Genomic DNA, 13,973 nt, shown 5'->3' with positions numbered 1-13,973 from the left:
GTGTCTCAAAATGGATTCCTTTAGGATCCCTTCCATGATTTTTCCAGGAACCGAGGTAAGACTGACCGGCCTATAGTTCCCTGGATCGTCCTTCTTCCCTTTTTTGAAGATGGGCACTACATTTGCCTTTTTCCAATCATCCGGGATTTCGCCCGATCTCCACGACTTTTCAAAGATAATGGCCAAAGGCTCCTCAATGACATTTGCCAACTCCTTCAGTACCCTTGGGTGCATTAAGTCTGGACCCATGGATTTGTGTACGTTTAGTTTTTCTAAATATTTCCTAACCTGTTCTTTACCCACCAAGGGCTGTCCATCTTCATCCCATCTTGCGTCGCTTAGCACAGAAGTCCAGGAGCCGACCTTGTCCGTGAATACAGAGGCAAAGAAAGCATTGAGTACTTCAGCCTTCCCCACATCCTCTGTCACTAGGTTACCTCCTTCATCCATTAGGGACTGCACACCCTCTCTGATCACCTTCTTCTTGTTGACATGCCTGTAGAAACCTTTCTTGTTATCCTTTACATCCTTAGCTAGTCGCAACTCCATTTGCGCTTTCGCCTTCCTGATAACCCCCCGGCATTCTCGAACTATACATTTAAACTCCTCCCTAGTCATTTGTCCAAGTTTCCACTTTCTGTAAGCTTCCTTTTTGTGCTTAAGTACACCAAGGATTTCCCCTGTAAGCCAATCCGGTCTCCTACCAGGTTTGCCTCTCTTGCTACGCGTCGGGATGGTTTCTTTCTGTGCCTTCAATAAGGCTTCTTTAAAATACTGCCAGCTGTCCTGGACTCCTTTCCCCTTCATGTTAACATCCCAGGGGATTCTTTCCATCAGATCTCTGAGGGAGTCAAAATCTGCTTTTTTGAAGTCCAAGGTGTGTATTTTACTACTCTCTTTCCTTCCTTTGGTCAGGATCCTGAAATCTACCATCTCATGATCACTGCTTCCCAGGTTGTCACCCACCTCTACGTCCCCTATTAGTTCCTCCCTGTTTGTGAGGAGAAGGTCAAGCTGTGCACGGCCCCTGGTCGGATCCTTCAGCATTTGTACCAAGAAGTTATCCCCAACATTCTCCAAAAACTTCCAGGATTGCCTGTGTACTGCCGTATTGGTTTCCCAACAGATGTCAGGGTGATTAAAGTCCCCCATGAGAACCAGGGCCTGCAATCTGGAAGCTTCGCTCCGTTGTCCGAAGAAAGCCTCATCTACCTCATCCACCTGGTTCGGTGGCCTGTAGCAGACACCAACCACAACATCACTGCTGTTTGCTCCTTTAAACCTGACCCATAGTCTTTCAACAAGTTTTTCTCCCTCTTTATACTGGAGTTCAGAGCAATCATAGTGCTCTCTTACATATAGTGCAACTCCTCCTCCTTTTCTCCCCTGCCTATTCTTCCTGAACAATCTATACCCTTCCATGACAGCGCTCCAGTCATGCGAGTCATCCCACCAAGTCTCTGTTATCCCAATTAAATCATATTTCTTGGTCTGGGCCAGGGCCTCCAGTTCTTCCTGCTTGTTGCCCAGGCTTCTCGCATTAGTGTAAAAACGCTTCAGGTAACCAGTTGATTGCACTATCTTCTCCATTCGAAACTGGGGTCCTCCTTTCTCGCTCCTTGCTCTATGCATTTCTTCCCGGTATCTGACTTTCCCACTCCCCTCAGGGTTTTGGTCACCGTCCCCCGACGAACCTAGTTTAAAGCCCTCCTCACTAGGTTCGCAAGCCTGCCCGCGAAGATGCTCCTTCCTCTCTTCGTTAGGTGGATCCCATCTCTTCCTAACAATCCTTGCGCCCGGAACAGAGTCCCATGGTCGAAGAAACCAAAGCCCTCTCTGCGACACCACCTGCGCAACCACGCATTTACGTCCTCAATTCGACGATACCTGCCCAGTCCTTTCCCTTCAACAGGGAGGATGGACGAGAACACCACTTGCGCTCCAAAGTCTTGGATCCTTCTTCCCAGCGCTACATAATCCGCAGCAACCCGCTCAAGGTCATTCTTGGCCGTATCATTCGTTCCTACATGGAGAAGCAGGAAGGGGTAGCGATCTGAAGGTTTGATCAGCTTGCTAAACTTCTGTCCCTCTGGCCGTGGTGCAGGCTGTGTGGGGCTGCATCCCACAGCGTACCTGCAGCCACTTCTGTCCCTCTGGCCGTGGTATGGGCTGTGTGGGGCTGCATCCCACAGCGTACCTACAGCCACTTCTGTCCCTCTGGCCGTGGTGCGGGCTGTGTGTGTGGGGTGCATCCCACAGCGTACCTACAGCCACTTCTGTCCCTCTGGCCGTGGTGCGGGCTGTGTGGGGCTGCATCCCACAGCGTACCTACAGCCACTTCTGTCCCTCTGGCCGTGGTGCGGGCTGTGTGTGTGGGGTGCATCCCACAGCGTACCTACAGCCACTTCTGTCCCTCTGGCCGTGGTGCGGGCTGTGTGTGTGGGGTGCATCCCACAGCGTACCTACAGCCACTTCTGTCCCTCTGGCCGTGGTGCGGGCTGTGTGGGGCTGCATCCCACAGCGTACCTACAGCCACTTCTGTCCCTCTGGCCGTGGTGCGGGCTGTGTGGGGCTGCATCCCACAGCGTACCTACAGCCACTTCTGTCACAGCCAAACTCTCCTCTCTTTTCTGGCCACTGTCTTGTGGCTGAACCATCTGTCAGTATCTCCCCTCATAGTACCGTGAAGGTCACTGCAACTGTTGTGCTTGCCAGGCCACCAGCCACCCGTTTCTGTGCCTGTGCCCCATATTAATCCTATGTTTCCAATGCCAAATTGTGGGGATATTTGCGGATCAGGCAGCAAGGGTAATGAGTGGATGATACACCAGAGCCCCCTCTGACACATGAGATCAACGCACATCCCCCTTTCCCATTCTTCCTTCCAGCCCAAATTCTGCTGCTAGCAGGACATGCTCTCATGTGCACAGTGTGGCCTGGAAAACAAATCTGAGATTCTCTCGCACTGAGAATTTGGGGCAATCTGGCCCAGTTCTGGGTCTATTGACGCCTCCTGGATTGGTAAAGCTAATGCTGAATCAAAGAATCACAGAGCCATAGAGCTGGAAAAGACCTCAGAAGGTCATCAAATCCAGCCCCCTGCTCTAGGCAGGACCAATCCCAACTAAATCAACCCGGCCAGGGCTTTGTCAAGCCGAGACTTAAACACCTCTAGGGATGGAGACTCCACTACTTCCCTAGGGAACCCAGCCCAGCGCTTCACCACCCTCCTAGTGAAATAGTTTTTCCTAATATCCAACTTGGACCTCTCCCACCACAACTTGAGCCCATTGCTCCTTGTTCTGCCATCTGCCCCCACTGAGAACAGCCTCTCTCCATCCTCTTTGGAACCTCCCTTCAGGAAGTTGAAGGCTGCTATGAAATCCCCCCTCACTCTTCTCTTTTGCAGACCCAAGTCCCTCAGCCTCTCCTCATAGATCATATGCTCCAGCCCCCTAATAATTTTGGTTGCCCTCCTCTGGACCCTCTCCAATGCATCCACATCCTCTTTGTAGTGGGGGGCCCAGAACTGGACGCAATACTCTAGATGTGGCCTCACCAAAGCCGAATAAAGGGGAATAATGACAACTCTGGATCTGCTGGCAATGCTCCTCCTAATGCAACCTAATATGCCATTAGCCTTCCTGGCTACAAGGGTGTGACAGCGCGTTGGGGGTCCCCCGACTCCTGCACCCCGAAATGGCACAAACAGACTGCACCAGCCGGTGGAATAGAGGAAGTTTATTCCCTCTCCAGGATACAGCACAGCACAGATGGAATCTGGTCACAGAGCTGGGCTAGGATGCCTCAGGCCCCCTTGAGATGGGGGAGACTGGGCCCGTAAACTCCAGCCCCTTTCCCTAGGCTGTCTCCTCCATGCTCCCAGCCCACAACTAAACTCACCCTCTTCCAGCCCTGCCCCCCAGCCAGGGCAGCCTCCACCTTCCTTTGTTCCTCTCCATGGGGAGTGTCTGGCCATACTGGTTTGCATAGTGACTCATCCTGTTTTGCTGGGTCGTGGTACCCACGGCAGCCAGTGGGGGTTACCCCAGAGCCAGCAGCATAGAAACCAGCCAGGTACCCCCACTACGTCACAGTACACTGTTGACTCATATCCAGCTTCTGATCCACTGTAACCCCCAGGTCTTTTTCTGCAGAACTGCGACTTAGCTGGTTGGTCCCCAGCCGAGGATAAGATCCGGAGTGTAAATTGGCTGGGGCCTGTGGCTGGTTTCTTGGTACCTGAAGAACCTGTTCGGGGTAGGTGAGATTGGGTTCTAAAACCCCTCAACTGTGTGTAGGCCTGGGGCTGATTGGAACACAGGAAGAGCTGGGGTGTCAGAGGAGTTTTGCCCGTGAGGCTTCTGGCTGGCCAGATTGGCAGCTAAAGCACTCAGTGTGACTGGTTTGTGACTTTTTTGGAAGGTCTTCAGTCTGGGACTGTCAGGATCCCCGAATTATGAGTAATTCGCCCTGAGCGGATGCCCTCAGCTGTGCCCAGACCTGGCCCGGTCCATCACAACTTGCCAAATGCGTCTGACAGTGAAAAAGGGAACCATTGTTGCAAAATAGGAACCAGCCATTCTAGCAACTGTGGCTGGAGAAGAAAAGAACAAGAGGAAGGAGATAAAGGTAAATTCCCAGAAATGTGACTGGACTTAGTCCAATGCAGAACCTCACATTTCAATGAGAAGCAACTGAATGATCTAAGACACCTTTTCTGATTAGAAATCAGAGCTTATTCTCCATTTCCCCCGAAGACAGAGAGTGTACTGTACCGATCCAGCACAAGACTGACCCTGAAGAAAGCCAACCCCATCCAACAGCCACCTGACTATTTAGCAGTTGCCTGGAAGGAAGAGGCTGTGCAGATCAGTAAGGAAATGTAGCACAAAAGCATAGCTGAGCCCTCGCTCACAGCTCTGTTTAAGAAAAAAGGTGACAGCATCACATTCTGTGTGGACAACAGAAAACGAATTCAGTCACTTTAAAGGGTTCTTACCCATTGCCACAGATAGGTGATGGATGCTGCAGAAAATTCAGTCTGTTTTTCCACACTGAATTATAAAAATGGTATTGTTAGGCACATTGTAAATGATGTACAGCAATAACAGTGATACAGCAGTACTACTGTTCACTTTACACAGTACCCAACTTTAAGTTAATTAATAGTGATTTCTAGCTGATTGCCCATTTAAATGTCCATATATATATATATATATGTGCATTCGACCAGTCTCTTATTTATAAAACATTTCATTTTTCTTTTCTTGATACTTGGGCACTTCTTCAGTGTATACTTCTGGTGTCTTTGGTCTGTAGGATGCAACCCTAAATGACTTAAATTAATTAACAGAATAAACATTTTTGTTTGTTTGCTTATTTTACGTGTTAACCATTTTTAACCATTTAACCATGGTATTCTTATAACTATATTTTTAAAATGCAAACAATTTTATAAAAAATACCATTTTGTTAATATCACATTTACCTGCTGAGATTTCCCCTAACATTTTTCTTTGAATAACCCCCCCCCCCCGTAATTAATAACAGAGATTTTTTGGATTGCAATTGCATTATTTGTTGAGGAAGAAATATATGTACCTATATTAATGACATCTTTTTTAACTTTGCAGAAATGGTATTAATAATATTATGATTATACCCCAACCATGATAATAAAATAGTGTGGTACCGCTTATAGATTTTTTTAAAGGGAGGTATAAAATTGACTTTTGTTGCAACAAAATGGAAGTCATAAAAAGTAGTCACGTGACATACAACATACAACACAGGACAACATACAGGACAAACTTACAATTCTAGCAATAAAAGAAATATCACAAAACAAACACAACATAAAACACAATCTTCGTTGCGACAGTTGATTCATGGTTGTTCTTCAGCTGGTACCAGCTTTTTCTTATTTTCTGAAAGACAAAAAGAACATGTTTCTACTCCTTGGGGTGGCAGATTATTGCTTACAATACTCCTTTCTTTTACAAACATTCTTGCTGGTTTCTCTGTTTTGCCTACAATTACCCCCATACTTACCCACGTTTTTGTTCTGTGGGCAGGCCAGGTTTCAATGGGTTCTGTCCCTTAAGGGTTGAGGACAAATTATCCCGCTATTCAACCATTAAATTCATGAGGTGGTGTAGATCAGGCTTGTCATATATTTTTGTGATGTACTATAAGTTTCAAGATCATTCAATTGCCAAGAAGCATTATTACTGTAATACTTGGTTTTTTAGCATGAACTCTATTCCCATTTACTATTTCAGCATGCTTAAAGGTTTTTCCTTTTCCTATATATATATATATATATATAGTGTTACAGGGTTACTTGTAACCACCTGATCAGAACGTCTATCAAAATAAAAATTCAATCATGGGAATTTCAACTGTCCCCATATTGACTAGGTACACATCACCTCAGGACAGGATCCAAAGATCACATTTCTTGATACCTTAAATGACTGATTCTTGGAGGAGCTAGTTCTGGAACCCATAAGGGGAGAGGCTATTCTTGATTTAGTCCTAAGTGGAGCGCAGGATCTGGTTCAAGGGGTAAATATAACTGGACCACTTGGAAATAGATACCATAATGCAATCAAATGTAACATCCCTGGGGTGGGAAGAACACCTCAGCAGCCCAACACTGTGGCATTTAATTTCCAAAAGGGGAACTACACAAAACTGAGGAGGTTAGTTAAATGGAAATCAAAAGGCACAGTGACAAAAGTAAACCCTCTGCGAGCTGCATGGAAACTTTTCAAAGACACCATAATAGAGGCCCAAATTAAGTGGAAGTCATATCCTAGTGAGGAAAATAGAAAGGACCATAAACTTTGTCAAATTAAGTGTAAAAATATAATAAGAAAAGCCAAAAAGGAGTTGGACCTATTTGAAATCATGGGATGGTGGGCGGGCAGAGCCCGCCCACCTTCTAAAAGCCCCTCTCCAACCTTATGGGAGGGACACTGGACCCATGTTCAATTGATTTCTTGGGACAAATAATGACTAAAGGATCAAGAAGTGCGGGCTAGAGGTTCAAAATAAGGGAGCCGGATGGGGACACCGAGCAGAGAACCCCGAAGAACCGTTAGCCAAAAACTCAAAAAGTAATAGCAAAATGTTTTTTAAGTACATCAGAAGCAGGAAGCTGGCTAAACAACCAGTGGGGACCTTGAATGACTGAGATGCTAAAGGAGCACTCAAAGTCATTAAGGAGAAGCTAAATGAATTTTTTGCTTCATTCTTCATTTCTGAGGATATTGGGGAGATTCCTAAACCTGAGCCATTCTTTTTAGGTGACAAATCTGAGGAATTGTCCCAGATTGAAGTGTTATTAGAGGAGGTTAACAGTAACATGTCACCGGGACCAGATGGCATTCACCCAAGAGTTCTGAAAGAACTCAAATGGGAAATTGCAGAACTATTAACAGTGCTTTATAACCTATCCTTTAAATCAGCTTCCATACTAGGGATGTTAAATATTGATTAATTGAATAGTCGATTAACCTCATGAATTCTTATAGGTTAGTTGACTATTCTATAGAGGCGGAGCTAGCAGCCAGTGTGCTCTGGCCTCACTCCCAAGGAGTCCCCTGCCACTCCGCGCTACTGCCTCTGATTCAGAGGCAGCAGCGCAGAGTGCCAGGCGGGAGCTGATCCTCAAGGGGAGCCCGTTTAAAAACCAGCTCCCCTTGCGGACCAGCTGCCTGTTGCCTCGTGCTGCTGCCTCTGATACAGAGAAAGCAGCGCAGGGTGGCAGTAGCCCCAGTCTAGGGAAAGTCTGAGCTCCCAGACCCAGCGTGACCCAGAACTGAGATGAGCTGCCTGCCCACCCAGCTCCTACCACACTTGAAATGCAGAGCTACAGCAGCGGTAGATCCCAGACCCTTGTGAGTCAGGACTGAGCTGGGCTGCTAGCCAGCCTGTTAGAAAATTTACTGGCGGAGGGGGAGGGAAATGCGTGCAGTCTGTAGCATTAACCTATAAGCTTTTGCTTATCAGTTAATCAACTACACTATTACATCCCTAATCCGTACCTAATGAGTGAAAGATAGCTAATGTGATGCCACTATTTAAAAAGGGCTCTAGAAGTAATCCTGGCAATTACAGACTGGTAAGTTTAACATTATACTGGGCAACTTAGTTGAAACTATAGTAAAGAATAAAATTTTCAGACACATAGATGAACATAATTTGTTGGGCAAAAGTCAGCGTGGTTTCTGTAAAGGGAAATCATGCCTTACTTATCTGATAGAGTTCTTTGATGGGGTCAACAAACATGTGGACAAGGGAGATCCAGTGGATATAGTATACTTAGATTTCCAGAAAGCCTTTGACAAGGTCCCTCACCAAAAGCTCTTAAATAAAGTAAATTGTCAAGGGATAACGGTTAAGGTCCTTTGATGGATTGAGAACTGGTTAAAAGACAGGAAACAAAGGGTAGGAATAAATGGTCAGTTTTCTGAGTACAGAGAGGTAACTAGTGGGGTCCCCCAAGGGTCTGTCCTGGGACCAATCCTATTCAACTTACTTATAAATGATCTAGATCAGTGTTTCTGAAAGTGAACTGCAGAAACACTTCCAGAAACACTTTAACTGGCCGCCCCAGTATGTTTATGTACTGGTGCCACGGCCACGGAGCCTCACGGCTCCCATTGGCTGCGTTTCATCCTTTGCAGCCAAGGGGAGCCACAGGAAGCAGTGGCCCAGCCCATATAAAACCATGGTACACCCACATCTTGAATAGTGCATACAGATGTGGTTGCCTCATCTCAAAAAAGATATATTGGCATTGGAAAAGGTTTAGAAAAGGGCAACAAGTGATTGGGGTTTGGAACAGATCCACTATGAAGAGAGATTAAACAGACTTGGAGTTTTCAGCTTAGAAAAGAGGAGAGTAAAGGGGGAATATGACAGAGGCCTATAAAATCATGACTGGTGTGGAAAAAATGAATATGAAAAAGTTATTTACTTACTCCCACTATATCAGAACTAGTGGGGTCACCAAATAAAACTAATAGGCAACAGGTTTAAAACAAACAAAAAGAAGTTTTTCTTCACTCAGCACACAGTCAACCTGTGGAACTCCTTGCCAGAGGATGTGGTGAAGGCTAGGACTTTAACAGCATTCAAAAAAGAGCTAGATAGATTCATGGAGGTTAGGTCCATCAATGGCGATTACCTAGGGTGGATAGGAATGGTGTCCCTAGACTCTGTTTCTGTAGAGGTGGATGACAGGGGAAGGATCAAAAGAGGATTACCTGCTGTATTCCCTCCCTCTGGGGCATTTGGTATTGGCCATTGTTGGCAAACAGGATACTGGGCTAGATAGACCATTGGTATGACTCAGTATGAGTGTTCTTATGTGAACATTAAATTTATCCCAGTGTTAAATAGTAACATTAGCATTAAAATCTTTTACAAGTGGGTGTTTAATTATCTTGTTATACTAAGCCTTTTATTTAGACAGTTTATTTTTGAGGCCAATATGTGTGTTTTAATTCCTTCTTAATTTTTTTGCAAATACTTTAATTGAATTATATTCTTGGGACTTGGATGAACTAAAAGATAGGGGTACCAAAACCTTTTGTAGACCCCCTTTTGTATCTATTTTCAGATTTTAGCACTGTGCGTACACTATTTCTTTCCTACTTAGGGTTAATCTCTTATTTTGAGGCTTGGTTTAACTCCTTTTTTCATCTTCCTCTCTGGAGAATTACAATTTGAACTTTTTTTATTTCAGATAGTTTGTTTCCTGAGCAGGTATATTTATTATTTGGAGCTGCCAGCTAGGTCATTTGCACTAACAGACACTTTCTGGCTTGCTTTTAGATCCAAAGCTATTAGCAGTGCAGAGACTCTGTCTTTAAAAGGGACACAATTAACTTCCACCAGAGTTCCAATTACTTGTTACTTGTAAGTCCTGCTCCCACACATAGCAATCTAACAAAGAAAACTATAACCCTTCATTAGCCATATCCATTTTATATAAGGTGTAACTATTGCTTTTATGTTCACAAAATTTCTATGTGCTTTTATTAGTGACAGTATGATTACTTAGAGCCACCTTAAAACTCAGTGTTTCTAACATTGCATTTTTTCTTTACTTTTAGCTCTTATCTGCTACTGTTACCAAAAAACAAAAATCCAGAATCTCTCCCCATTTTTCTGGTTCTGGCTGCCTTCTGTACTAGTCACAGCTTGGTCTATAACAAAATATTGAACTTTCTAAAGCATTGAAATTCCTTAAGGGTTAAATGCTAGACACCAAAATCAAACAACAATAGTTTTCTGTGTCTGGCAACTTTGAATGAAATGGCCTTGTTCAAAACAAAACCAAATTATTTAAAGCCTACAAAACAGAATTTTAGAAACCTGCAAAACACATTTACACAATGGCTACGTCTAGATTGGCATGATTTTCCGCAAATGCTTTTAACGGAAAACTTTTCCGTTAAAAGCATTTGCAGAAAAGAGCATCTAGATTGGCACGGATGCTTTTCCGCAAAAGCACTTTTTGCTGAAAAGCGTCCGTGCCAATCTTGACGCGCTTTTGCGCAAAAAAGCCCCGATCGCCATTTTCGCGATCGGGGCTTTTTTGTGCAATACAAATCTGAGCTGTCTACACTGGCCCTTTTGCGCAAAAGGACTTTTGCCCAAACGGGAGCAGCATAGTATTTCTGCAAGAAGCACTGATTTCTTACATGAGATCGTCAGTGTTCTTGTGGAAATTCAAGCGGCCAGTGTAGATAGCTGGCAAGTTTTTCCGCAAAAGCAGTTGCTTTTGCGGAAAAACTTGCCAGTCTAGACGCAGCCAATGTGTATATATTCACATACAGATATATACATATTCTTTGCTTAACATTGCTTTGTACACTGTTTTAATTATTTCTGCATGTTTGTACAAAAATTACATTCCCTTTTATACCTTTGGGGTAGTTAAGTTCCAATAACCCTTTATGTTCTTTTGGCAAATTTGACTAAAGTATTTATAGTCAAATGATTATTAGATTGTCACTTTGCCTGGATTATTTACAGACATTCTTTTGGAAAAGGGCTCATTTTTCCTCTAGAAAGGATGCAAGGAAACCTGGAATTCTTTTTCTATAACACTTTTCCTTTTTAGCATTTTTACAACAATTGCTCCATTCCTTCCAGACTCTGCAGTTAACTTCTCACTCTTTTCCCCTAAATCACTTGCTTTTTCCTTCAGATGAAAACTTCATTAGTTTTGATACCACCATTCCAAGTAATTTTCCAAGAAATTACATATCCAGTGTCTGTACAGTACTTACTGCTTTCCCTTATTCCTGTCACTGTGCTCTCAGGACTCCAAAGCTGTTTCCCGGTCTCACTTGTTTGCTGGCTGAATGGCCCCTTTTCACAGACACAGGCTTTGTTCCGCTACTAATTTAGCAAGAAGGGTGGGCTCTTTAACTAGCCCTCCCTCCCCCCACTTCCTGGTTCTTTTTCTTGGCTAAATCCAAATTTTCATTTCTGCCGTCAGCTCATTTTTTTAAAGTCCTTATTACAGGCTTTTCTTAACAGCCAGACTGCAGCAGTATGTCTTTTGACTGAGGTTAAGGGTTTGTAAACCAGTAAATATTTACCCAGTTTGTTCTCAAGGTCTGCATGGTATAAATATCAGCTAAGGTATGGTCTGACCGTGGGCTATGCCCAAACTTTTGCAATATTTGTTCCAAGGATATACTTTACTACTTCTCCTCTTCAGGAGGGGTCGCATTCTGAATCTTTGCGGCAATGTGCCAATTTATTTTTACTGGCAATTTTTACTCTTATTTGTCTTGTACCCTTAAGACCAGTGTTTCTTAAACTGTGTTCCTCAGCACACCCATGTGCCACGAGGCAGTCAGAAGTATGCTGTGCAGAGCAGAGTTCTAAATGTTCTCCTGACCTTTTTTTTTTGCTCAATAACTTTCTTCCGACCTTTTTTTGCTCAACAAAAAATCTTTGGTGTTCTGCATAAAAAAAATTATTGTTTGGTGTTCCTTGGTCTTAAAAAATTTAAGAAACACTGCTTAAGACCCTATACGAGGGACAAGTGAAGATGCTAAGCTTCGTTTCTTTGGGCTTGACCCTCGTGATTGTGGTTGCAATGCACATCTTTTAAATCTGCCAAGGCCGCCTTTTTCAACTTCTGTCCCTACTCCTCAGGCACTGTGCGAGTGCTTGCAGGCTGGTGTTTAACAGCAGGGGGCAGAGCTTCATTCTTTCCCAGGTTTTCAATGGCTTTTTCCAATTTCTTATTTTCCTGCTTTACTTGTTCCAGCAAATCATGTTCCTGGACAGCCCATTGCCCTGCCAACAGACCAGCTTTCCAGTGCTCAGCTCCCTCTATTTCTCTTTTTCCCCCTCATTTATTTGGGAAGCTAGTATAGTGGAATGCTGTTTACTGCCATAGACATCAATTGCAAAGTTCTAGCTCTTTTACTTTTATTACTGTTCTTTAGAGTTTCTACCATGGTTTACAAATGCCACTCCATGATTCCCCAATTTCTTTTTTAAATTCAAATGGCAATCCAGTGGGTCCATGCTTCATCAACCTCTGTGGGGATTTTCGGGGAGGGGGAAAATGGGGGGGTTCCCTACCTCGTGGTTTTCTGCCATGTTAGATGGTGATTCCTACAGTGGACAGCTCGCTTCTTTACCAGATCTCGTCAGTCACCAATGTAGTCGTTCAGGACAGCGATGCAGTAAATTCAGGATTCACTGGTGTGGCATCCTGACAGATTCTCCTGTTCTGTCGGTGATGATAAACGTTCGGCTGCCTGTGTTTTCGTAGGCTCCCTCAGTATATCATGGCAGCTGTGTGCAGCTAGTAGCATTATAGACTTCACGAGGGCCCCCAAGGACCACAGACTCAGATAAGACACGAAGGCACCGAGTCAGGTTTATTGTCGAATGAAGCACGTTACTAGGTGTCGGTAGCCAGATGGCCTCTGAGCCCCTATGTATTTGTACCTGGGACAATGGTCACGGCTCAGTCGAGAGTAAGGATTTCACTGTCGCCCCTAGACCAGCCAAAGAATTGAGTCGAAGTATCCCCTATTTATAGACAGAAATGAACCATCTTACCACACTGTACGGATCATCTTAGGCACTAATGACACGCTTGGTGCCTCCCCTTGTGCTTTCCTCCACGGCTGTCTCTGCCTGTTGTTCTGCTTTCCCTCCTGTTGTTTCCAACTATTTTATCACATGCTTAGCAGGGTGCCCCGGAACTGCCCTGCTGCCATGTACTTACATACTTTGTGTGCTTGTGACGACGCGTTGGGGTCCCCCACTGTGACGGCGCGTTGGGGGTTCCCCGTCTCCTGCACCCCGAAATGGCACAAACAGACTGCACCAGCCGGTGGAATAGAGGAAGTTTATTGCCTCTCCAGGATACAGCATAGCACAGATGTAGTCTGGTCACAGAGCTGGGCTAGGATGCCTCAGGCCCCCTTGAGTTGGGGGGAGACTGGGCCCCTAAACTCCAGCTCCTCTCCCTAGGCTGTCTCCTCCATCCTCACAGACAGCCAGCAACCAACTCCCTCCCTTCCAGCCCTGCCCCCCAGCCAGGGCAGCATTCACCTTCCTTTGTTCCTCTCCATGGGGGGTGTCTGGCCACTGGTTCAACAAGTTTGGCCTTACCTCTGCCTAGTGAGGTTTTCCCTGCTGGGTCTTGCTCCAGACAGCAGAGGTCACCACAGCCCAGCAAGTACCCCCACTACGTCACACCCACCTCCTGCACCCCCAAAATGGCACAGACTCCACCAGCCAGTAGAATAGAGGAAGTTTATTGCCTCTCCAGGATACAGCACAGCACAGATGTAATCCGGTTACAGGAACTGGGGCTAGGAGGCCTCAGTGTGCCCCCCCCTTGAGATGGGGGGTGGCTGGGCCCCTAAATCCCAGCACCCTCCCCAGCTCCTTCCCCTTGCTTCCCAGCCAGA

The 13,973-nt window shown here is 45.2% G+C and overlaps 1 protein-coding gene across 1 annotated transcript in view; it reads left to right on the top strand.

Moving 5' to 3' along the window:
* LOC149523627 (mitochondrial ornithine transporter 1-like) overlaps positions 1–13,973 on the top strand; it is a 38,222-nt gene that overhangs the window by 20,197 nt on the left and 4,052 nt on the right. Inside the window, exon 3 of the mRNA XM_089781716.1 lies at positions 4,761–4,875. Within this exon, the coding sequence (XP_089637842.1) occupies positions 4,761–4,875 (115 nt within the window). The remainder of the gene's footprint in view (positions 1–4,760; positions 4,876–13,973) is intronic.

Source organism: Pelodiscus sinensis, chromosome 13 (assembly GCF_052426305.1).
Source record: "Pelodiscus sinensis isolate ZL-2025 chromosome 13, ASM5242630v1, whole genome shotgun sequence".
NCBI lineage: Eukaryota > Metazoa > Chordata > Testudines > Trionychidae > Pelodiscus > Pelodiscus sinensis.
Note: the sequence above shows the minus strand (reverse complement) of the source record. Positions and strands in the feature narration are given on the sequence as shown.